The sequence below is a fragment of the Mirounga angustirostris genome, unplaced genomic scaffold (assembly GCF_029215605.1).
Source record: "Mirounga angustirostris isolate CCGP_5_RB_7025 unplaced genomic scaffold, mMirAng1.0.hap1 SCAF_5, whole genome shotgun sequence".
Classification (NCBI taxonomy): Eukaryota; Metazoa; Chordata; class Mammalia; order Carnivora; family Phocidae; genus Mirounga; species Mirounga angustirostris.
This window is the reverse complement of record NW_026991713.1, coordinates 140,066,351-140,088,039: the sequence shown is the minus strand read 5'-3', so window position 1 is coordinate 140,088,039 and position 21,689 is coordinate 140,066,351. Positions and strand designations below refer to the sequence as shown.

The following is a 21,689-nucleotide window of genomic DNA, read 5'->3' as shown; positions in this document are numbered from 1 at the left end:
GCCACCCATTCACAGCCTGAGAGGGGGAACTGGGGGTGGGGGGTCCAGTCCCACCTTGTGAGGAACTCCCTACAAATAGGCTTCCACAGTCAGCTCTGGTTCAAGCCTCAGGCCCCCCCGCTTACTGTGACCTTGGGCAAACAGTTCATGCTGCTTTGTTTTTCTCATCTGTACAATGGGCACGGTGTTCATAGCAGCATCGTGAATGGGTGGGATAGAGGATTAAAGTGACAGTACGTGTCCAGGGCTCACTGTGCTAGCATCGTACATAGTAAACTCTTGTCCTTTCTTTGGGTAGATTGTGAACCATGGAACCTCCAGTAGCCACTGAGATTCCCAGGGGTTGGTATGTGAGTCTCAGACAGGGTACTGGAGCCACTCCATAGAGCGAGGATGGCACCCCATAGTGGAGGGGCCCGAGACCATCCCAAACCATGTCCCTCAGTTTTCCAGTCCCTGCCCAGTGGAGGTAGGCCTGGCAGGCACTGACGGGGGACATCAGGGTAGTAAAAGTGAAGGGAGCAGTCACGAGCGAGTGTCTGTCTCTGCCTGCCTCTTTTCTCATCTCTAAAATGGGAACCATAGTACCTAGGTGTCAAAAAAGATCTGTGAGGACAGGTTGAGCTCAGTGCACACAGTAGGGGCTCAGGGAATGTCATGGTCATCAACAGCCCTGATCTCCTGTTGCTGCTCACACTCAGAGACGGAATGACTTGGATTCAGATCCTTTATGTTGGGTGGTTCTGGGGGTGCCATGGGAGGAGATGCCCTGGGATGGGGAGCCCAGCTCTGGTCCCGCAGCAACTCATGACCCCCCTCCCGGACCCCGTCCGCAGATCGCGCGAAGAAGATGTCGAGCCCGGGTGTGGACGGCGACCCCAAGCCTCCATGCTTGCCTCGCAATGGCCTCGTGAAGCTGCCAGGCCAGCCCAACGGCCTGGGTGCAGCCAGTATCACCAAGGGCACGCCAGCTGCCAAGAACCGCCCCTGCCAACCACCTCCCCCACCCACTCTCCCACCACCCAGCCTGGCTGCCCCACTGCCACGGGCTGCCCTGGCTGGGGGCCTGTGCCCCCCAGCAGGGCTCCCCCTTGGTGGACCAGCCTCAGCCCCAGTTCCCGGGCCCCCAGTGGAGCGGCCACCACTGGCCACAGACGAAAAGATCCTCAATGGCCTCTTCTGGTACTTCTCAGCCTGTGAGAAGTGCGTGTTGGCCCAAGTGTGCAAGGCCTGGCGGCGTGTGCTCTACCAGCCCAAATTCTGGGCAGGCCTCACACCTGTGCTGCATGCCAAGGAGCTCTACAATGTGCTGCCTGGTGGCGAGAAGGAGTTTGTGAACCTGCAGGGCTTCGCTGCGCGTGGCTTTGAGGGTTTCTGCCTGGTTGGCGTCTCTGACCTGGACATCTGTGAGTTCATCGACAACTACGCCCTCTCTAAGAAGGGTGTCAAGGCCATGAGCCTCAAGCGCTCCACCATCACGGATGCTGGCCTGGAGGTGCGCCCCACCGTTGGCCTGGAAGGGACAGGGATGGGGTGGGCAGGGCCAAGCAGCTGCAACTGAGCTGGTGTGTGTGTGTGGGGGGGAGGGCTGCCCCCAGAGGGAACTTGGGCATATGAGGAGCAAAGTTGCTGAGGGAAGGGCCGGTGCTCTGAGGATCATGGCTCTGGGGTGAGGGGAAGCAGGACTGGTTACATAATTTGGGGGACCCAGTCCAGAATGAAAAATTCAAGTCCCTTGTTCAGAGATGACTAAAAATTTCAAGACAGCAACATCAAAGCAATCAATCAAATGGGAGGCTCTTCTAAGCTCAGGGCCCTACATGCCTGTGAGGCCAGCCTTGGGTGGGGAGGGCGCTGCCGGGGAGCAGGTGCACGGGTCAGAGGAGCCGCTGTGCTGGCAGCCCCTTCCCCAGGGCCAGGACTCTAACCATCAAATCATAACACCAACTGCTCCCCAGCACCTGCTCTGGGGAGGCCCTGAGCTCCCAGCTCCCCTGTGCTCTGCCTCTTAGAATGTTGCTGTGAGGTGACAAACACACTGTAAAGTGCACTTGTCACGGCGCAGCTTGATGCATGTTTTACACACGGCTACGTTCGAGAACCCTGCTTCCTGCCCCTCAGTGGGCTCCTGCCACCCTCACCACGCCCTGCCGCCTGCCCGCCTGCAGGTGATGCTGGAGCAGATGCAGGGCGTCGTGCGCCTCGAGCTGTCGGGCTGCAACGACTTCACCGAGGCGGGGCTGTGGTCCAGCCTGAGCGCGCGCATCACCTCGCTGAGCGTCAGCGACTGCATCAACGTGGCCGACGACGCCATTGCGGCCATCTCGCAGCTGCTGCCCAACCTGGCCGAGCTGAGCTTGCAGGCCTACCACGTGACGGACACGGCGCTGGCCTACTTCACAGCACGCCAGGGCCACAGCACGCACACCCTGCGCCTGCTCTCCTGCTGGGAGATCACCAACCACGGCGTGGTCAACGTGGTGCACAGCCTGCCCAACCTCACAGCGCTCAGCCTCTCCGGCTGCTCCAAGGTCACCGACGACGGTGTCGAGCTCGTGGCAGAAAACCTGCGCAAGCTGCGCAGCCTCGACCTTTCGTGGTGCCCGCGCATCACCGACATGGCGCTCGAGTACGTGGCCTGCGACCTGCACCGCCTGGAGGAGCTGGTGCTGGACAGGTGTGCGCGTCCCCCACCCACGGGACACTTGGAGGGCAGGACCGGGCCGGGGCGGGGCAAGGCCGGCAAGACCTTCTAAGCAGGGAGCCTAGATTAACGGACAGACCTGTAGCTGCGGAGCCCCGAGGAGGGGGTTGAGGGGCGGGCCCTCAGAAACCCCGGACCTAGAACGGGCTGTAACTGCCAAGCACCTGGGTAAGGGGCGGAGCCTGGCTGGGGGGAGGCTGTGCAAAGGGAGGAACTATCCTAAGTGCTGCCGGAGGGGACGCCCTGGGAAAAGGAGGAAGGGGTCGGGGCTGACGCGCGGGGCGAGGTGTTCTGAAGGTGGGCAGCGCCCCTCTGTCGCCCCCACAGGTGTGTACGCATCACGGATACTGGCCTCAGCTATTTGTCCACCATGTCCTCCCTCCGCAGCCTCTACCTGCGATGGTGCTGCCAGGTACCGGCCTTCCCCGCCTCCGAAGATTGCGGAGTAGGCAAGGGGAGGTGGGGGACTCGGGCAAAGCCCCCGCGCACACAATCCGCTGACCTGCCCCCGGCGCCCTCAGATCCCGGGAAGAAGTATGGGATCCCTCCACACCCACCCCGGGGTCCTCACCGCCACTCTCCAGCTGCCTCCTGGCCCCTTGCGAAGCCGAGAAACCCCCGTTTTGAACCCCGCCCCCTGCCCCTCCAGCAGCTCCAGGCCTAAGGCCTGACCCCAGCAGTGGGCTCCCCCAGGGCGCGAGCGGAGGTCCTTAACCCGCCCCGCCCTCCCGCCCAGGTGCAGGACTTCGGGCTGAAGCACCTCCTGGCCATGAGGAGTCTGCGTCTCTTGTCTCTGGCAGGTGAGACCCCACCCCACCCCACCCCCACCTACTCCGACTCCGCCAGCCCTGCCGGGTCCCTCGCACTGATTCATACCTGGCGCTGAGTCCCGGGGTCCCCGGCCCCGGTCCAGACGGAGACGCCGGGCGAGCCCCGCCCAGCCCGGCCCCGCCCTAGCGCTGCTCTCGGGCCCCCGCGCGCTCAGCCGCCGCCCCGCCTCCCGCCCGCTGCAGGCTGCCCGCTGCTGACCACCACGGGGCTGTCTGGCCTGGTGCAGCTGCAGGAGCTGGAGGAGCTGGAGCTGACCAACTGCCCCGGGGCCACCCCCGAGCTCTTCAAGTACTTCTCGCAGCACCTGCCCCGCTGTCTCGTCATCGAGTAGCGCGGGCCTCCCCGCCCCCGGCGCAGGAAGCGGCCACGCTCCCGGCGGGGACGCCTTCTCCCGGCCCTGCCCTCAGGGCAGCCCTCGCGCCCGCGGCCCAGCGCGGGAGGCAGAGCGAACCCAGTGAAAGCCCCGCCCCGCGCCCCTCCTGGCCCCGCCCGGGCCGGGAGGGGCGGCGGGCGGGCCCAGCCCCACGCACGCACGCACACTCGGGGACTCTGTGCATGCCCCTCGTGCCCGCACTGCACGCCCGCCCTCCACCGCACCACAGCCGCCTCCATCTTTTGTCCGCCCGCTGGGGGCGGGGGCGGGGCTCGGTCCTGGGGGGCGCTTTGAGCTCTCCTGACGGCCCCCCTACCGCCTTTCCCGCCACACCCCGCTCTGTCTCCCCGCTGTCCCCCCATCTCGGGCAGGGCCCAGAGGGATTGAGGGGAGCTGGGTCCCCCAGGACACAGGGGTCAGAAGAGCCCCAAGGGCTTCCCGCATCTTCCACTGCACCACGCCTGGAGCCCTCGGAGGGGTGCGAGGGGGAACAGGCCACCGCCAAAGCCATGGCCCGCCAAGGAGCCCAAGTCCCACCTCCCCTTGCCCCAGCTCATGCCAGCCTGACCCAAGAGACTTCCCCTTTTCCTTGCCCCCGTGTGAGGCAGCCCCCTGCTCGCCCCACCCCCACCTGCAGGCCTACAGGTCCTTGGGCCAGGCTAGGGAAGAACTGTATTTGAGGGAGGAACAGACTGGCTGACAACCATCTTGCTATAATCAACATTAACCCAGCTGGCTGTAGCTTACCTCAGCTGCAGGGGGGATACAACCACCTTGAGAGACCACAAGCTGGAGTGACCCTCAGGCCCCGCAGGCCTTGCACGCAGTCCTGAGTGGACCCCACACCACAGCCCCTGTAGCCACCGGGGCCCAGCCTCCTCAGTGCCACACTGCATCCCGGGCGGGTCTCTGTCAGGTGGAAGCTGGACAAGCAGGCCCAGCCAAGACTCAGGATCAGCGCCAGCAGGCAAGACCAGTCTTATAAGTGGCCAGCACACCCTCAGCATCCAGAGGAGGGAGGGCTCCTTTCGAGCTGCCCCCCTCCCCTCCCCAGCTTCCCAAACCTCCGCCTGCCCAAAGCGGCTCTGGCCATGTTCTGTCCAATCCCAAGACACATGTGAGTCCTGGGGGGATGCTGGCACATCTTGGCAATTGCTGAGGAGGGGGCTGGGACCCCTTCCCATCCCAACCTTGGAGCCCCAGGAAGTACAGTGCCCACACCCAATCTTGGGACACCCCCCATCTGGTTGGAAGAAAGTAACCAGTTTCCAGAGAGCCAGAGAGTGAGAGAGAGAGCGAGAGAGCGAGAGCGCACGAGCGAGCGAGCGATGCTGTTGAAGCAGAGAAAGAGTTCAACAGCCCAAAGATTTCCCTGTCCTGGAGTGCCCGCAGGAGGCTCCGGGGCTGAGGTGGTCAGGAGCCAGTTTCTTCAGCCCCTCCTCCTCACAGCTCCCTAGTGGGGAGGAGGCAGCTGTCCATTTGTCCAAAGTATTAATGCAACTGAAGCTGTGATATTTCCAACGATGTAGGAGGAAAAATTAAGGGGAGAGAGGAAAACAAACAAAACCAACCAACCCCTAAAACCATTTTCTTATTGTACATAACGACCTCATTCTCCTGTATATGCGGAAGATATAACCTTATATTTGGTAAGTGTTTCTTGTGCTATTTTATCACGTGACCTGTTTATAAAAATATATATTAAAAAAGTTGTAAAAACACGCGTCTGAGTTGTTTTTAGGTCATCAGACCATGGCAAGGAAGGGAAGGTGTATCCGCTCTGGGTGGCCCCAGGCTCTGCATTCTTGTGCACCTCTCCACTCATCAGACTTACTGGTTCTTTCAACACGTACAGGCCATGCCACGTACCAGACTGGAAACACAGCAGTGACCAACCCAGAAGGTCCTTTACCCTTCATTGCCTATGGGGGAAGTGAATGATGCTAAAGTCATTACATATAATGTTAACCTCAAAATATTCAGCTTCTTGGGGCGCCTGGGTGGCTCAGTCGGTGATGCGGCTGCCTTCTGCTCAGGTCCTGATCTCAGGATTCTGGGATCCAGCCCCACATCGGGTTCCCTGCTCACCCAGGAGTCAGCTGGCCCCTCCCCAGTCATGCCCGCGCTCTCTTTCACTCAAATAAATAAAATCTGGGGGGGGGGGGGAAGATCGGGCGCCTGGGTGGCTCAGTCGGTTAAGCGTCTGCCTTCGGCTCAGGTCATGATCCCAGGGTCCTGGGATCGAGTCCCGCATTGGGCTCCCTGCTCTGTGGGGAGCCTGCTTCTCCCTCTCCTCCCCACTTGTGCTCTCTATCTCACTATCTCTGTCTCTCTCAAATAAATAAAATCTAAAAAAAAAAGATCTAGCCCACTCTGCCAGAAGAGAAAAATGAGCTTCCAGGGCGCCGGGACAGGCGCACCGCAGGCTGTGGGGTTCCCATCAGGGGAACCAGGGTAGACGACTGGAGGGATTCGGACTCGTCAGGGGTGGCTGGACTTGCTGGGGGAGAGATGGGCACGAGTATGAAAACACTGTGGCAAAAAGGCCAACCGCAGAGGCGGGACCGGGGGAGCCCCGCGCAGCGCCTCTACCTCCGCCTCCCCCAGCTCAGCTCCCTGATCCGGAACACTTGCGGTGCGAGTGCCCGCTTCTGGTGAGAGGCTGGCAAGAAGGGACCACTTCCGGCGAGCAGGGCGGCGGGGAACGGGAAAGAGAAGGGCTGCTTCCGGCGCGGCGGTTCCGGCCAGGCCCGGCCCGGCAATTTTAGGAAATGGTTCTGGTGCCCGCGGAGGGAGAGGCTTCTCGGAGCCCTCGGGCCGCGTTCCCGCCGCCTCCGCTCCCTGGCGCGCGCCGCTCTCAGTGCTCCGCGCCGTCGGCCTCTCGTCCGGCGCGCCCGGCCAGTGCCCTCAAGCTCCCTAAACAGCTCGGCCCTTGACGTCCGTGTGTGTCCCCCGCGCCCCTCTGCCCCTCCCTGGAGGCCCCGGGACGCCCTGTGTAGACTGGGGGGACTCCCTCGCTTCCTTGCAGGGACTGACTGGCCGAAAGCCCAGTCAGTGACCACCCAGATCTGTTCGGGGGATGGAGCGGTGGCCCGGGCTGGGACTGACCAGGTAGGGTCTCCCCGGAAGGCAGACGGGACGGCCGAGCTCCAGGGCATTGATGTCTCCTTTTCACTGAGTAGCAGCGAACTGTTCTGGACGGCCCGCCCAGACTGACCCGCCCAGGACGAAGCAATTTTGGGGGCCCCAACCAGGGTGAAGGGTCTGAACTGATTGGCCCCTCCAGGCTGACCAGGCCAGCCCACTTCACCGACCTCGTGTCCCCATCCTCCCCCCCCCCCCCCCCCCCCCGTGCAGCCATGGAGAAGATGTCCCGAGTGACCACGGCCCTGGGTGGCAGCACGCTGACGGGCCGCACTATGCACTGCCACCTGGATGCACCAGCCAATGCCATCAGCGTGTGCCGTGATGCAGCCCAGGTGGTCGTGGCAGGCCGCAGCATCTTCAAGATCTATGCCATTGAGGACGAGCAGTTTGTGGAGAAGCTGAACCTCCGTGTGGGCCGCAAGCCCTCACTCAACCTGAGCTGCGCGGACGTAGTCTGGCACCAGATGGACGAGAACCTGCTGGCCACGGCGGCCACCAATGGCGTGGTGGTCACGTGGAACCTGGGCCGGCCATCCCGCAACAAGCAGGACCAGCTGTTCACAGAGCACAAGCGCACAGTGAACAAAGTCTGCTTCCATCCCACTGAGGCCCACGTGCTGCTCAGCGGTTCCCAGGACGGCTTCATGAAATGCTTTGACCTCCGCAGGAAGGACTCTGTCAGCACCTTCTCGGGTGAGACACTGGAGGCGGGTCGGGCAGGTGGAGAAGTGCATCGTGTGCATCAGAGGTCTTCAGATATGCCCCCAGAGAGTACTAAAAGAGTGGGTGAGGGTCAGCATGGGAGGGGCAGGATACGGGACCAGGGAGAGGGCAGAGCCTGAGCAGACTACAGCCAACCTGAGCTGCTGAGCAGAGGGTTTGTTTTGCTGCCCAGAGCTCCAGGCCACTTCACAGCAGGAAGCCCACCGAGATCTCCAGGGTCCTCAGCTCAGGGATGGAGAGGAGGTGGGGTATGCTGCCTGGCACCCTTTCCCAGCAGGCCCAGCTCCTTGGCAGCTGGCCTTGAGCCAGCTATCCCTTGTGCACCTTGAAGAGACCAAACAAAGCACAGGGCAGAAGCCTCAGTCGCCTCAGAGAATTGAGGGCCTCTTTAGACAGACCCTTAACTACCTGTGCTGTGGAAAAGCTAGAGTCCTTGAAGGCTCTTCGGTGGTGGTCCATGGGGGTGGACGTAGACCTTTAAGGTCTCCAGTCCCATGGGGCTGACCCAGCTGCTCCAGCTCAAGGTGAAGGGATGGGGCAGAAGTTAGGGCACCCTCATCCAGGCCTCCTTGGGCCTCCCTCAGGGGCGTGCATACAGATAGCACAGTGAGGCTCCTGTTTGCTCACTGTTCTGACAGCCAGTCCTGAAGCCGGGCCACTGCTCTGTGCAAGAACTGCTGTCAGAAGCACAATCCAGGAGAGGATGGAGGTCCAGGTTTTGGGTTCAAAAACTACACGGTGCCTGGTATCCTGCTTCGCGGCCTAATCTACCCTGTCTTCTCCGTGAAGCCTCTCCTCGCCACCCACCACCCCAGGGCAAGCTTAGCAGTGTCTACCCCACCTTCTAGGCCTCCCCACCTTGGCTGCGGGCAGGCATATGACTGCAGTCCACAGTCTGTCCAAGGCCTCCACCATTGGCCACTCTCTCTCCTGGAGCCCTTCACCTTCTCCCTCCATTGACATCCTGCCCACAGGCCAGTCGGAGAGTGTGCGGGACGTCCAGTTCAGCATCCGGGACTACTTCACCTTCGCATCCACCTTTGAGAATGGCAACGTGCAGCTCTGGGACATCCGGAGGCCTGACCGCTGTGAGAGAATGTTCACCGCCCATAACGGGCCTGTCTTCTGCTGTGACTGGCACCCTGAGGACAGGTGTGGGGTAGGGTGGCGTGGCGTGGGGGCACGGGCGGCAGGGTGGGATGGGTGGGCTCCTGGAGGGGCTGCCTCCAGGCCTGTGAGGCAGAGAGTGGGGAGCCATCCCATCCCCGGAGAGGACCCTGAGGGCTTCGTGCATCTATTGTAGGGGCTGGCTGGCCACGGGTGGACGTGACAAGATGGTGAAGGTCTGGGACATGACCACGCACCGTGCCAAGGAGGTGCACTGCGTGCAAACCATCGCCTCAGTAGCCCGCGTCAAGTGGCGGCCTGAGTGCCGCCACCACCTGGCCACCTGCTCCATGATGGTAGACCATAACATCTACGTGTGGGATGTGCGCCGGCCTTTTGTCCCGGCTGCCATGTTCGAGGAGCACCGCGACGTCACAACAGGCATTGCCTGGCGCCACCCACACGACCCCTCCTTCCTGCTCTCGGGCTCTAAGGACAGCACACTGTGCCAGCACCTGTTCCGTGATGCCAGCCAGCCTGTTGAGCGGGCCAACCCCGAGGGCCTCTGCTATGGCCTCTTTGGGGACCTGGCCTTCGCCGCTAAGGAGAGCCTAGTGGCCACCGAGTCTGGGCGCAAGCCCTATGCCGGTGATCGGCGCCACCCCATCTTCTTCAAGCGCAAGCTGGACCCTGCTGAACCTTTTGTGGGCCTCGCGTCCAGTGCCCTCAGCGTCTTTGAGATAGAGCCTGGCAGTGGCAGCATGAGCTGGTTCGTGGACACCGCCGAGCATTATGCCCTGGCTGGTCGGCCTCTGGCTGAGCTCTGTGACCACAATGCAAAAGTGGCTCGGGAGCTTGGCCGCAACCAGGTAGGTGAGGTGGCCCAGGGACCATGACCTTGGGGGCTCCCCCAACTGCTCTACCCAGACCCTGCCCTGGGTTCAGTGCTCAGCTCTGGCGGCTGCCACCACCAGCCACCACCGTGGTACCTGAGGGTACCCAGTACCATCATTGGGGTGCAGGCTTGAAGCCCCTTCTTGTGGCTCATTTTTGCTTTTGGATTTCCCAAGGTGTCTGCCCCCACAGAGGCCCACATAGCTTCTCATTGTCTTTCTGGGACCACAGGCTCATTTCCATGTTGGCTGCCTCCAATTTCTGCTCCTTCCTATTCCCTCGTAGGGCAGAGACTAAGATATTTGTCTTTAGCATAGACTTCAGTTTCCCCAGCTGCGGTGGACCAGGACATTGGGTGCCTGGGGCAGCTGAACATTGAGAGTTTGTGGTTCCATCCAGGAGTGGGGGGGGGGTGCATGGCATGCCAGGAACCCAGGCCCCTTTTGAGTGCCTGGCGCCTGTCCCTAGGTAGCACAGACCTGGACCATGCTGCGGATCATCTACTGTAGTCCTGGCCTGGCATCTGCCACCAGCCTCAACCACAGTGTGGGCAAGGGCAGCTCTTGTGGCTTGCCACTCATGAACAGGTAGACATCTGGGGGTGGCTCTCCTCAGAGGGTGGGGCTGTTGGGGCCTATCTACCCATTGGCCTTCCCTACCCCCAGTTTCAACCTGAAGGATATGGCCCCAGGGTTGGGCAGTGAGACCAGACTGGACCGTAGCAAGGGTGATACACGGAGCGACACGGTGCTGCTTGACTCCTCAGCCACACTCATCACCAATGAGGGTAGGCTGGGGGGCGCACAGGGCATTGATGGGAGCGGGGCTAGGGCATCCCAAAATCAGTTCCTCTGGAATGCCCCCCATCTCTGTTATGGGCAGATAACGAAGAGACAGAAGGCAGCGACGTGCCTGCAGACTACCTGCTGGGCGACGTGGAGGGCGAGGAGGATGAGCTGTACCTGTTGGACCCGGAGCATGCACACCGTGAGTCGGGGCTGGGGGTGGGGCTGGCCGGTGGGGCCAGGAGCTCAGACTCCATTCCTGCCTTGCAGCAGAGGACCCGGAGTACGTGCTGCCCCAGGAAGCCTTCCCACTACGCCACGAGATCGTGGACACTCCGCCTGGCCCCGAGCACCTGCAGGACAAGGCCGACTCGCCCCACGTGAGCGGCAGCGAGGCTGACGCGGCTTCCCTGGCGCCCGTAGACTCCTCCTTCTCGCTTCTCTCCGTCTCACATGCTCTCCACGACACCCGGCTGCCCCCTGACTTCTTCAGTGCCCTGGTGTGTGACATGCTGCGCTTCTACGCCGAGCAGGGTGACGTGCAGATGGCTGTGTCCGTGCTCATCGTGCTGGGCGAGCGCGTGCGCAAGGACATTGATGAGCAGACGCAGGTAGGTGACTGGGACGGGGGAAGGCCTCCCTGCCCGCCCCCAGGACTGCCCCCCGCCCCCAGCGCGCTCCGGGGGGAGCCCTCCAGTGTGCCCATCTCCAGACCTCTGCCTCCCTCCCCTCCCCGCCAGGAGCACTGGTACACGTCCTACATCGACCTGTTGCAGCGCTTCTGCCTCTGGAACGTGTCCAACCAGGTCGTGAAGCTCAGCACCAGCCGCGCCATCAGCTGCCTCAACCAAGCGTCCACCACTCTGCACGTCAACTGCAGCCACTGCAAGCGGCCGATGAGCAGCCGCGGCTGGGTCTGTGACCGGTGCCACCGCTGCGCCAGCATGTGCGCCGTGTGCCACCACGTGGTCAAGGGTCTGTTCGTGTGGTGCCAGGGTTGCAGCCACGGCGGCCACCTGCAGCACATCATGAAGTGGCTGGAGGGCAGCTCCCACTGCCCCGCGGGCTGCGGCCACCTGTGCGAGTACTCCTGACCCGCCCGCTCTGGGCTTGGGGCGGGAGGGGCTGGGCGTGGCAAGCCAATAAAGGAAGCAGGAGCCGCAGTCTGAGGCTGCCTGTCCCCCGCCGCTCGCGCCGCCGATGGCCCACGTCCTGCGCCGGGCGACTCCCGTGGGTGGGTGGCAGTGTCGCCATGGGAACTGGCAGCGGCCGCTAGCCCCTCTCCCGCGGCCTTCGCACCGCCTTCCGAACAAACCCTCCTTTCCGGGGCGGGCCAAAGGAACTGCTTCCGGGGTGGGGCCGGCGTCGTTGCCGCGACGATGGGACTCCCGGCATGCCTCGCGGCGGCGGGCTCATGGCACCAGGGGCGCGGCTGCTCTTCCTGCTGGCCGTGTGGACGCTGGCTGTTCTGGCCCGGCGCGGCGCCGGGAAGGCGGGCGATGGAGGGTGGTGAGCGGCGCCGGCGGCCGGGGCGGGCCGGGGCGGGCCGCGCCGTGGGGGCGGGCCGCTGACCCGCTGTGCCCGCAGGCAGCGGCCCGGACCCGGGGCGCCGGCGGCCCTGGCGGAGGAGCAGCGCTGCGCCGTGGAACGTCGGGCGGACCTCAGCTACTCCGAGTTCGTGCAGCAGTACGTGCGTCCCCTCGCACTGGCCACCCCTCCCACACCCCAGTGCGTGTCCCCCGGAGCGCTGCTGTCCCCACTCCCTTGTTTGCCGACCCGTCCGCTCGGGCCCCCCTAGTCCGCCCCCCCCCTTTCAGCTAACGCGGATGGGCGAGGCTGAGACCTGGCCGTGACTCTGCCCTTGCAGCTACGCCTTCTCCAGACCCGTCATTCTGCAGGGGCTCACAGACAACTCGGTGAGTGCTGGCGCCCCTCCTGGCCACTTGTCACCCGTGCTGGGCCCGGCCCTTGAGTCTCTTCCCCACCCCCTCAGAGGTTCCGGGCTTTGTGCTCCCGAGAAAGGCTACTGGCCTCCTTTGGGGACAGCGTGGTTCGGCTGAGCACTGCCAATACCTACTCCTACCGGAAAGGTGAGCTACCCCACCCTGCAGCAGCCCAGCCTGCTCGCCAGCATCTTGCAAGTAGCTTCAGCCAGTCCTGATCAGCCCCTTTCCCGCAGTGGACCTGCCCTTTCAGGAGTATGTGGAGCACTTGCTGTATCCCCAGGACCCTACCTCCCTGGGCAACGGTGAGTCCAATTTGGTTGGCTATGGGCTGGGATGGGGGCACCCAGGTGCCAAGATCTCTGTGCGTCCCATGTTCTTTGTTGGCAGACACCTTGTATTTCTTTGGGGACAACAATTTCAGCGAATGGGCATCGCTCTTTCAGCACTACTCCCCACCACCATTTAGTCTGCTGGGTACCACTACTGCTTACAGTTTTGGAATCGCAGGTGGGTACCTTGTAAAGGGGATTTGGAAGGGAAGAGAACACTGTAAGTTGGGTTGCCTCAGCAACTGCTCATAAATGACCCCACAGGAGCTGGTTCTGGGGTGCCCTTCCACTGGCATGGGCCCGGGTTCTCAGAGGTGATCTACGGCCGCAAGGTCAGCACAAGATGGGGGCTGGGGCTCGGGGCTTACTGACTGCAACAGAGTGACCTTATTGCTCCCATCCTCAGCGCTGGTTCCTATACCCCCCTGAGAAGACACCCGAGTTCCATCCCAATAAAACCACGCTGGCCTGGCTTCAAGACATGTACCCAACCCTGGCACCATCTGCAAGGCCCTTGGAGTGCACTGTCCAGGCTGGTGAGGTCAGTAGGTGGCAGGAAGGGGCCAGGCTGGACCAGACGCCACCAACTAATCCCTGTGCCCCACCCCCCACCTCCCAGCAGGTGCTGTATTTCCCTGACCGGTGGTGGCATGCCACGCTCAACCTGGACACCAGTGTTTTCATCTCTACCTTCCTCAGCTAGCCAGAGTGGGCGGCTGGTGAGCCCAGCACACACCAGTGCACACCCCTAGAGTGCTCACAGATTTTATTACAGGACAGTGGTGGCAGCAGCCCACCCTCACCTGCTGTTTCTGGCCCAGATGGGGGTGGAGGTGGGGCTCACGGTCCAGCAGCAAAACTGATGAGGGGAGGGGTTGGGGACACCAGGGCAGGGATCTAGGGACACCAACTATGTACAGGAACTGGAGCTACTGCCCCAAGGCCGTCCTGGGCCAGGGCACTAGGCAAGGCGGGCAGCCCTGGCCCTTGCCCAGCCTCAGTAGTCCTCCACCCAGCCGTTCTCGGAGATGAAAGCATCAATGACCTCTTTCATGGCCAGGTTGGGGATGAGCTGTTCCTGGGTCAGGGGGCTCCGGGTGACAGGGTCAAAGTGGCCCACGCGCTGCAGTGTGCAGTGACAACAGGATCAGAAAGTGCTCAGTAGTTATGGGTCCTACTCCCAACACTTTGTGGGCCCTCACCTGCAGATGCTCCTCAATGTCCTTTCGGTCATAGGTGATGCCGCTGGGCGTGATGCATGGTTCCCGCATGAGCTCAAAGCTGATCTTGCCACATAGATAGTCCGGGATATCTCGCTTCTGCAGCACATGGGGTGAGGTCAGGCACCAGGATGGGGACGCTGGTCCAACTCCTGCTACCCAGAGGACAGACAGCTTACCTTTCTCTTCTCATCCACCTGGGAGAAAAGCTCATCCATGTCTGCTAAATACTTGTCCTGCGAAGAACCAAGCAGCTACGCGTGGGCCAGATGCCCCATCCCCCTCCCCCGGGCACACGCTCCCATCACAGGCACGCAAACATGTACACATCCACACGTGGGCTGGGGCACCCTCACGTGCTTGGCCTCGATGCAGGCCTGCTGGGCCCGGATGTGGCCATCGTCCTCATCACCGTCGTGGTTCCGCTGACATTCTTCTAGTTCCCTGGGGGTTGACCAGGAGCTAGTCAGAAATGGTCTGGCCAGAAGAGATCACACTCCACCCCAACCTTGGGCTCGTTCAGGTCTTGCCTTCCCTCCATCTCCTGCTTGCCAGTATTGGCCTTCAATAAACACTTGTGTTCTTGACTCAGAGTTAACCCCAGAGTGCTGACTTGGGGCTGGGTGGGGCCCTGGAGCCTGCCACTACCACAGCCCACCTCTCCCGCTCGGCCACAATAAGCCGAGTGAGGTAGGAGTGCAGCTCGTTCTCCTGGTGGATGCGCCGCTCCTCGATGCTGTTCCAGCGCTTCTTCTTAGCGATGCGCAGAGCACTAGGGATGTCATCCCCAAAGTTGAGCCGTTGCTCCTTGGCCAGGTTGTAGGCTGGGGGAATAGGGGCTTCAGGTCACCTGGCCAGTCCATCCACCCGGTCCCAGGCGCCCCTGTAACCTGACAACCTGTAGGCCCACCTCGCTGCAGATTAGCAATGGCCTCATCATAGCTCTCCATCTCTAGCTGGCACTGCCCCAGGAAGAAGTGTGCCTTCACAGACTGCCCGTCCAGTTCCAAAGCCCGCCGGCAGTCTGCCAGAGCCTGCTCATGCTGCTGCATCTTCAGGTAGCACAATGCCCGGTTGGTGTAGTACACTGCCACCAGGGGATTCCGGGTCTGGGGACCAAGGCCAGGCCAGCCAGCATGAGGGAGTGAGCTCTGTGCTCCTTCTCCGTCCTAGGCCCTGTCCTAGGTCCAGTTTAGAGCCCACGGCTAGAATCAAGACACCAGAAACTTCTCAGCTTCAAAGCCCCTGCGTACTGAGGACTGGTGGAGGATGAACTCCCGCTCCTGAGGCCTGCATGAACCCACCCTCTTGACTCCCAACAGGTCTTGTAAATCTAAGTTTCTCAGACCTGTGGAGATCCCCAGCTTTGGGCCTGGAGTTCTCAAGGAACAAGGATCCCTGGTCCTCGGTCTGGGGGCCTCAAACACCTTGAAGCTCCCACCCGCCACACTTCTCCAGCAACCAGCAGTGGCTCGAGAGCCGCAGCCCTGACCCGACTGAAACAAGATCATCACTGAGCTCTCAGAGCCCAAACGCCCCCGCGTACGAACCAAGAGCCTCCGAAGGTCCGGTGGGAATGGCCGGGCAGGGGCTCCGGGGAGGACGCGGGGCCGAAGCCCGGGCCCCGCCCCCTCCCCTGGCCCGGACGCCGGTCCCTTCCCCCGGCGCGGGCGCACTCACGATGGCGCGGCCGTAGCAGGCCGCCGCCTCCGGGTACTTGCGGCCCACGAAGAGCCGGTTGCCCTGCTCCTTGAGCTCCTGCGCGCTTGGGCTCTTTTCGGGGCTTCCGCCGCCGGCGCCCAGCCGCGCGCCGCCTTCCTTCTCCTCCTTGCCCTTCATGGCGCCGCGCGGCACAGCCTGGGCTTTGCTCCCAGGCTCCGCGTCTGGCCCGCCCTGCGCCCGCAGCCCGAGCCCGCAGCCCGAGCCCCCGATCCGCTCGGGCCCGGTCCAGCAATCCGCCACCGGAACTTCCGGCCGCGCGAGGCGGGGCCAGTGGGGCGGGCGGACGCGCGGTAGGCGGGGACGCGCATGCGTCCGACGAGCCGCGGGGGGGAAGGGGGCGGAGCCGGTTGGGAGCATGCGCTCGAGGCAAAGCGACCCGGGACGTCAAGTCCAGAGCAGCGCCAGGACGGTGGCCCTGCAGCTCTCGGCTCCGCCCCACCGAGGCCCCGCCCCGCGCGCGAACATGGCGGCTGCACGCGGGCTGTGGGGCTGTGAGGCCTGGAGCCGCCGGGCCGCCGTCCTGGCCGCAACGGGGAGGTGCTGTGGGCGCGCGCGGACCGCTAGGGGCGGGTGGAAGGCCTGGACCGATGACAGGGCGGGGGGGGCGGTCAGTAGGGCGGACGACCCTCGTTGCCCGAGTCTCCGTCACCGCCCTTCCCCAGGCACCGAGAGGAGTGCCCGCGGCCACCGAGGGCCGAGCGGAGAAGCACGTGACATGAAACGAGCTGGAGCGGCCGTGGGCGTGGAAGCTGGTGGTGAGGGCTTCCCACGTGCGGGGCCGGGCCTGGCGGCGTGGGCGGAGCTTCCTTCTGGTGCGGGTCCGCTTGGTGAGGTCCACCACCCGTGACCCCCGAACTCACCCCGGACCGGATTAGCCGGGAGAGCTGGGCGCCCCGCGAGATCGCGGGCCGGACCTGGCCGGTTAGTGTCCTTGCCTGTGAAATGGGCCCATGGCCATGTCCATGACGCTGGGGGGTCCCTGGGAAGGGCAGCCCTACGCCGAGCTTGTCCAGACCCTGGTAGGGCACGAGTCCTGGCTGCAGGGATTCCGGAGGCGGCAGCCTTCGTGTCCCACCGCGCAGTGGTCGCAGTACACCCTCAGCAGAGGTGAGGGCCCCGTTGGCAGGCAGGGGTGCAGTATGCAGAGCTGTACGGGAGGATCGAGTGGCCAGTGTCCCCGGGCCCCAGCCTCCCTCTGCCCCTCCCTAGGCAGTCCCTCAGGGCTGTGGACCCCTCACCATGTGGAGATAGCAGTATGGACATGTGGGGCAGAAGCTGTGCCCTGATCTGCTGCCCGGCCTTGGTCCCAGCCCGGCCATTCCTGAGGACACCACTGCCAGCCAAGAAATGCAGAACGCAGGCTGCCTGAACTTGGCTGTGGCCCAGGGCCTGCTCACCTGCCCACAACCTCAGGCCACAGGTTTCTCTGGAGGGCGGGCTGTCCAAGCAGGAGGCTGGCTGCTGTGGGATCTCAGTAAATGCTTGCTGAACTCACACCTGACTGTGAGGACCCCAACTTCTCCCCACATTCATCTTTCTCACACACACAGACACACACATCTCATACCAGTGCAGAGGAGAAAGGGGAAGCTCAGGCTGTCCACATATCCGCAGTCTGTTCAGTGAGTGGGAGGGAGGCCAGGCCAGCCCCCAGAGCCCCGGTACAGCCACCTGCTGCAGTGTAAAATATTTATTCATTCTCCAAAAAGGCTCAGACCGCAAATCACGGGGGAGAGGCCGGGGCAGGGTCTCCTCTGGGGCCACACCTGGGGACCTCCCCTGCCTAGCCAGGCAGTCCTACCTCCCCAGCCCTGGGAAGGGGCAGCCAGGGCTGATGTAAGGCTTGGCCTGGACTCAGTGAGTTGCAGGGGCCACCTGCCCCCACGGAGGAGAAGCAGTCTTGAGATGTACATTCAGAGAGGGCAGACATGCAGACTCGCCTGGTGGCTGGCCCACATACACCTGTGCCCTGGCCTGTGTGGCCCTGGGAAGCCCATCAGGGTGGTGGAGGGATGTGGGCGCCCAGCAGGTCGTAGGCGAAGATGTTCCAGAAGATGGCAAAGAGCAGGAAAGTGCCATAGGCGAGCAGCACCACCCACCAGCCACACTGGTCCCGCAGGCGTTCCTCATAGCTGCGCAGGATGGTCAGACCCATGCTGACCCCTACCACTGCACCTGCCAGGTGTGCCATGAAGCTGGGCTGGGGGCCTGAGGCAGGCAGTGGTGGGGAAAAGCGGAGCCACACGGCCCGGCCCACCTCGGAACTCACTGCAGAGAAAGGTGGCAGGTGGGAGGCACCCTGGCCTTAGGCTGAGGCCCCCCAGCCCCCTGACCCCCTACTTACTGCACACCAAGGCCAGCACCATCCTCAGCAGCTTGTAGGGACACCTCATCCCAGCCCAGTTCTGATGGGGCATGAGACAGAGGCTGTGAGGCAGGCCTTGTGGGCCCCTCCCCACACCCACCCCGCAGTCTGCCCTATTACCATGACGACGTTGGCCAAGTGTGCCGAGCACAGGGCGTAGACCCCACCAGAGCCCCCCACCACAGGGGCCCGCATGTCGGTAATGGAGACAGTCAGGGAGCCTGTGTGAGCAAAGGGAGAACCATGAGGGTGAGGCTCACCAGTATGATGGCCAGGGGCCACGTGCCTGCCTCACCTGCCAGCACACCAGCCAGGTAGAGCAGGCTGATGCGGAGCAGACCATGCACCATCTCCAAGGGCACCCCAATCATCAGCTGCAGGAGCGCGTTGAACCCTAGTTGCTCCAGGCTGGCCATGTGGGTGTAAACAGATGTAAGGTCAGCTGTCAGGCCACCCGCCCGACTCGAGGGACTGAGTGTTCCTGACTCTGCCAGAGGGATGCTGGCGGTGGGCCCCCACTCACCCAACATGCATGAACATATAGGTGAGGAAGCGCCAGGCTCGAGCACGGTGGCCAGGGTGGTACACGAGGGGACTCTTCATGTACTCAGGGTGGTAGGTCTGCAGCACCCACTTGTTGAGACGAGCCCCGTAGCACAGGAACACGATGATCTGGGAGGGAGAGGTGTTAGGGCCAGGCAGGGCCAGGCCCGTGGGCGGCTTCTGAGTGGCAGACAAGTGGGCACACCTGGGCAAGGGTGACTGAGGCCATAAACACGGGGGGTGGGCAGCTGCGGTGTCTGTAAAAGTACCAGTGGCGGTCCACCTCTCGGGGCAGGATCTCGTAGGCAACGTAGCGCACAAACCGCTTGTAGACACCCAGGCCTGGCTCATCCAGTAGCCCGTCCCGGGGCAGTGCCCTCTGTCCGTTGGCGATGGCCCGCTTAAAGCTGCTTGAGCGTTTACTGCTGATCTGGAGGGGGGCGGCCCTAAGCATGGGCCACCATACTCCCCACCCCCACCCCCCGAGCCACCCTGTCCCCTTGGCCCACCCAGCTCCTGGTAGAGTCTGAGTCCCTGCCCCAAGTCCACACTCCTTCCTGGTGGGAAGGGCAGGGAGTGGGGGCTGCCTGCCCACCCCACTCCAGCCAGGCACTGTGCCTGCCAAAGCCTAGGCCCCTACCCCTGCTGTCCGCCCATTATGGCACTGACCAGGTCCACCAGCTCCTGGTAGCAGACCTGGCCCCGCTCGTTGCTCTGGGCCAAGGCCACCAGCATGTCCAGCTTGGCCGGGTCCAGGGGCAGCTCATGGCTGTGCACCAGGCCGGTGAAGGTGTCCGCACCGATGAAACCTGTGTGCTCAGGGTCCAGCTGCTGGGGTGGGGGGGGCCATCGGCCAAGGCTTGAGAGTGGGGATCAGGCTTCCAAGCCACAGAGCTGGGCCAGGCCAGCTGGGACAGGCAGGCTCCAAACACCCAGGGGCCAGACCTCTGCACCCACATGGTCCCAGGAGCTGCCAGGGCACCAGTGCCTGGGTCCCAGGCCTCCAGCTCTTAGGGGCCTCCCCACCTCGTTTCTGCCTTGCTCATCCTCCTAGAAAGGTAGGGCCAAGGTCTGAGGACAATCTCCCTCCCTCCTATACCTCCCCAGGGACCCTGATCTGGCCCGCCCTCTCCCGGAGTGTCCGGCAGGGGGCCAGGGTCATGGAAGAGGGGGCTTGAGAGTAGGCGCCGAGCAGCGGGACTGGACCGCGGCTCTCTGGGAGCTCCGTCGCCTCGGCCCAGCCCTGCGGCGGGGGCTGTGCGGGCGCCCCCCACCCACCCACGCCACGCACCTGCTCCTGGATAAGCTGCAGCAGCGAGCTCCTGTCCATAGAGCCAGGCGGGGCCGGGGGCCGGGGTTGGCGGCCGCGGCCGGAAGGGGCTGCTTTGCGGACGACTCCGCTCCGCCCCGGCCCGCCCGCTCCTCCCGCTCCGTTCGGCGCCGCGTCACGGAGCCGGAGCCGCCCGCCAGTGCGCGCGCGCTGCCGCCGCCGGCCCCGCCACGCGCGGCCGGGACACGCGCGCGCTCCGCATGCGGACGCGCCCCAGGAAGGAACGGCCCCGACCATAGCTTGGGTCTCGCCGCCCGGCTCACCGCCTTCCCGTTCCAGGCTGGGGCCGCTCGTCAAGCGGGGACAGCGGCTGGGAAACTGAGTCACGGCATACCCCCCCAGCTCCCTCCCTCGCGCGCCCCTCTGCTTGGGGCTTGAGCACTGAATCCACCTCCTCACTGCCTGTGATCCTGACTCAGGCCAGGGTTCCCTGAAGGTGCCAGCTTGCCTGCCAGACATGCTTGTTTGCTGGCAGCAAGGCACCGGGATCCCATCATGTGGGCACCAAGGCCGACAGGGCAACTAGCAGGGGTCCGTGGGGGAGGCTTGGTGCAGCCGTCCCCACTCAGCACGCAGACACCAATCCACAGCACCCACCTGGGACTGGAGACCCCGGACCGCTCCTGCAGGCTCAATGCTGGACAGTGGGACCTCCAGTTCCGGGAGTTCATGGGGAGCCTAGGCAGACCCGTGGACGATGGTGCAGAGACCCCAACGCACAGGGCTGCAGCTGGGATAGGAAAGGGTCCCTGCTTCCTGGGGAGGGCAAGCAGACCCCTCCAGGGATGGAGATGACAGACCATGGTGATGTGTTGTAACAGCAAACCCCTCAAGGGCCACTCAAAATCCTGATGCCACAGTCAACACTGGGGCAGCGGGGCCTCAGGCAGAACCACTGGCTAAAAGAGCATCCAGCGCCACCCTAAAGCGGGTGAGCAGCACACCCACGGGACCGGGGCCAGCAGGGCTGGGAGGCTGGTGCAAGGACAACTTCAGGGTCAACCCCAGAACTTGTGTGTCAGGCTGGAGCATCCCTGTGGAGCAGGGAGCTCCCCCAACCTACAAATAGCCCCTCAGAGCTTGGGGAAGGCTGCCTCACAGAGAAGGGCTGATGGCAGACAGGGAGCGCCCAGCCACACCGCAGGCTCTCCGCTCCAGGCCCCAGAACACACACCGAGTAGACGCCCGGGCTCCACGCTGGGCACCCTCCTCAGTCCAAGAAAGGTTCTCGCTCCCCCACCCTGCAGGCTGGGGCTCTCTGGCTGTCCCCACCCAGTGCCAGGGGCCAAGGCCTCTGGTCAGGGTGTGAGGAAACACAGCAGATTTCTCAGGCCAGGCCAACCCCGCGCAGAAGCAGGGCATCTGTGCACACCCCAGTCCCGCCCCCAAGTCCCAGACCCTCAGCACATCTCAGCCAGGCTACTGTGATGCTGAGCTCTGGGGGGCGGGGCAGCCATCAAAAGGGTCTTGCGTATCAGAACCCCTCAGGCCAGCACAGACCTGGATGGATGCAGTGGCTCCCAGAGAGCAGCTGGGCCCCGAGGGAGACCGCAGAATGGGGACCCAGGCCTGGAGGGGAGGTGTGGGGCTCAGGACTGAGGTTTCCAGCCCATGCTGAGACAAAGGATGTGTTTTAGTGGATTCAAGAAACATCTCTTCAAAAAGCAGGA

At 63.4% G+C, this 21,689-nt stretch overlaps 5 protein-coding genes and 1 long non-coding RNA gene across 21 annotated transcripts; 4 read left to right on the top strand and 2 right to left on the bottom strand.

Moving 5' to 3' along the window:
- The first annotated feature begins 805 nt into the window (after positions 1–805).
- On the top strand, positions 806–5,765 carry FBXL16 (F-box and leucine rich repeat protein 16). The gene is made up of 5 exons (XM_045874599.3): positions 806–1,495; positions 2,169–2,677; positions 3,032–3,116; positions 3,441–3,504; positions 3,718–5,765. The coding sequence occupies exons 1-5, from the start codon at positions 851–853 to the stop codon at positions 3,864–3,866; spliced, it is 1,452 nt and encodes a 483-aa protein (XP_045730555.1). The 5' UTR covers positions 806–850; the 3' UTR covers positions 3,867–5,765.
- Positions 5,766–6,602: 837 nt separating this feature from the next.
- WDR24 (WD repeat domain 24) lies at positions 6,603–11,668 on the top strand. 2 transcript variants are annotated; one of them, XM_054507409.2, is made up of 9 exons: positions 6,603–7,019; positions 7,266–7,748; positions 8,753–8,930; positions 9,082–9,758; positions 10,252–10,366; positions 10,445–10,566; positions 10,662–10,766; positions 10,838–11,175; positions 11,305–11,668. In XM_054507409.2, exons 2-9 carry the CDS (start codon positions 7,268–7,270, stop codon positions 11,656–11,658), a joined length of 2,370 nt encoding a protein of 789 aa, XP_054363384.1. In that variant the 5' UTR covers positions 6,603–7,019; positions 7,266–7,267; the 3' UTR covers positions 11,659–11,668. The 2 variants fall into 2 exon arrangements, with proteins under 2 accessions (XP_054363384.1, XP_054363383.1); XM_054507408.2 differs by having other exon boundaries at positions 6,604–7,019; positions 10,835–11,175.
- A 271-nt stretch (positions 11,669–11,939) lies between these two features.
- On the top strand, positions 11,940–14,657 carry JMJD8 (jumonji domain containing 8). 5 transcript variants are annotated; one of them, XM_045874598.3, is made up of 10 exons: positions 11,940–12,073; positions 12,152–12,250; positions 12,432–12,480; positions 12,558–12,654; positions 12,744–12,812; positions 12,898–13,017; positions 13,104–13,171; positions 13,246–13,380; positions 13,462–13,558; positions 14,076–14,657. In XM_045874598.3, the coding sequence occupies exons 1-9, from the start codon at positions 11,958–11,960 to the stop codon at positions 13,540–13,542; spliced, it is 834 nt and encodes a 277-aa protein (XP_045730554.1). In that variant the 5' UTR covers positions 11,940–11,957; the 3' UTR covers positions 13,543–13,558; positions 14,076–14,657. The 5 variants fall into 5 exon arrangements, with proteins under 5 accessions (XP_045730554.1, XP_045730553.1, XP_045730552.1 ...); XM_045874597.3 differs by having other exon boundaries at positions 13,459–13,558; XM_045874596.3 differs by having other exon boundaries at positions 12,152–12,292; positions 13,104–13,153; positions 13,459–13,558.
- STUB1 (STIP1 homology and U-box containing protein 1) lies at positions 13,589–16,165 on the bottom strand. Of its 3 annotated transcripts, XM_045874593.3 has the most exons (7): positions 15,740–16,133; positions 14,970–15,168; positions 14,718–14,883; positions 14,416–14,503; positions 14,239–14,295; positions 14,042–14,158; positions 13,589–13,962 (listed from the first exon to the last, which is right to left on the bottom strand). In XM_045874593.3, exons 1-7 carry the CDS (start codon positions 15,896–15,898, stop codon positions 13,837–13,839), a joined length of 912 nt encoding a protein of 303 aa, XP_045730549.1. In that variant the 5' UTR covers positions 15,899–16,133; the 3' UTR covers positions 13,589–13,836. The 3 variants fall into 3 exon arrangements, with proteins under 3 accessions (XP_045730549.1, XP_064448317.1, XP_064448316.1); XM_064592247.1 differs by lacking the exon at positions 14,970–15,168 and having other exon boundaries at positions 15,610–16,165; XM_064592246.1 differs by having other exon boundaries at positions 13,589–14,158; positions 15,740–16,157.
- Positions 16,166–16,401: 236 nt separating this feature from the next.
- Positions 16,402–17,275, top strand: LOC135364519 (uncharacterized). Its single transcript, XR_010411773.1, has 2 exons — positions 16,402–16,536; positions 16,991–17,275. It is a non-coding gene; the product is annotated as an uncharacterized LOC135364519 (long non-coding RNA).
- On the bottom strand, positions 16,526–20,260 carry RHBDL1 (rhomboid like 1). Of its 9 annotated transcripts, XM_064592243.1 has the most exons (10): positions 19,981–20,260; positions 19,359–19,520; positions 18,895–19,119; positions 18,670–18,818; positions 18,442–18,554; positions 18,267–18,367; positions 18,126–18,186; positions 17,722–17,913; positions 17,349–17,455; positions 16,526–16,928 (listed from the first exon to the last, which is right to left on the bottom strand). In XM_064592243.1, the coding sequence occupies exons 1-9, from the start codon at positions 20,254–20,256 to the stop codon at positions 17,373–17,375; spliced, it is 1,362 nt and encodes a 453-aa protein (XP_064448313.1). In that variant the 5' UTR covers positions 20,257–20,260; the 3' UTR covers positions 16,526–16,928; positions 17,349–17,372. The 9 variants fall into 9 exon arrangements, 8 of the variants coding, with proteins under 8 accessions (XP_064448313.1, XP_064448312.1, XP_064448315.1 ...); XM_064592242.1 differs by having other exon boundaries at positions 16,526–17,455; XR_010411772.1 differs by lacking the exon at positions 16,526–16,928 and having other exon boundaries at positions 17,722–18,049; positions 19,981–20,258.
- Positions 20,261–21,689: the final 1,429 nt, after the last annotated feature.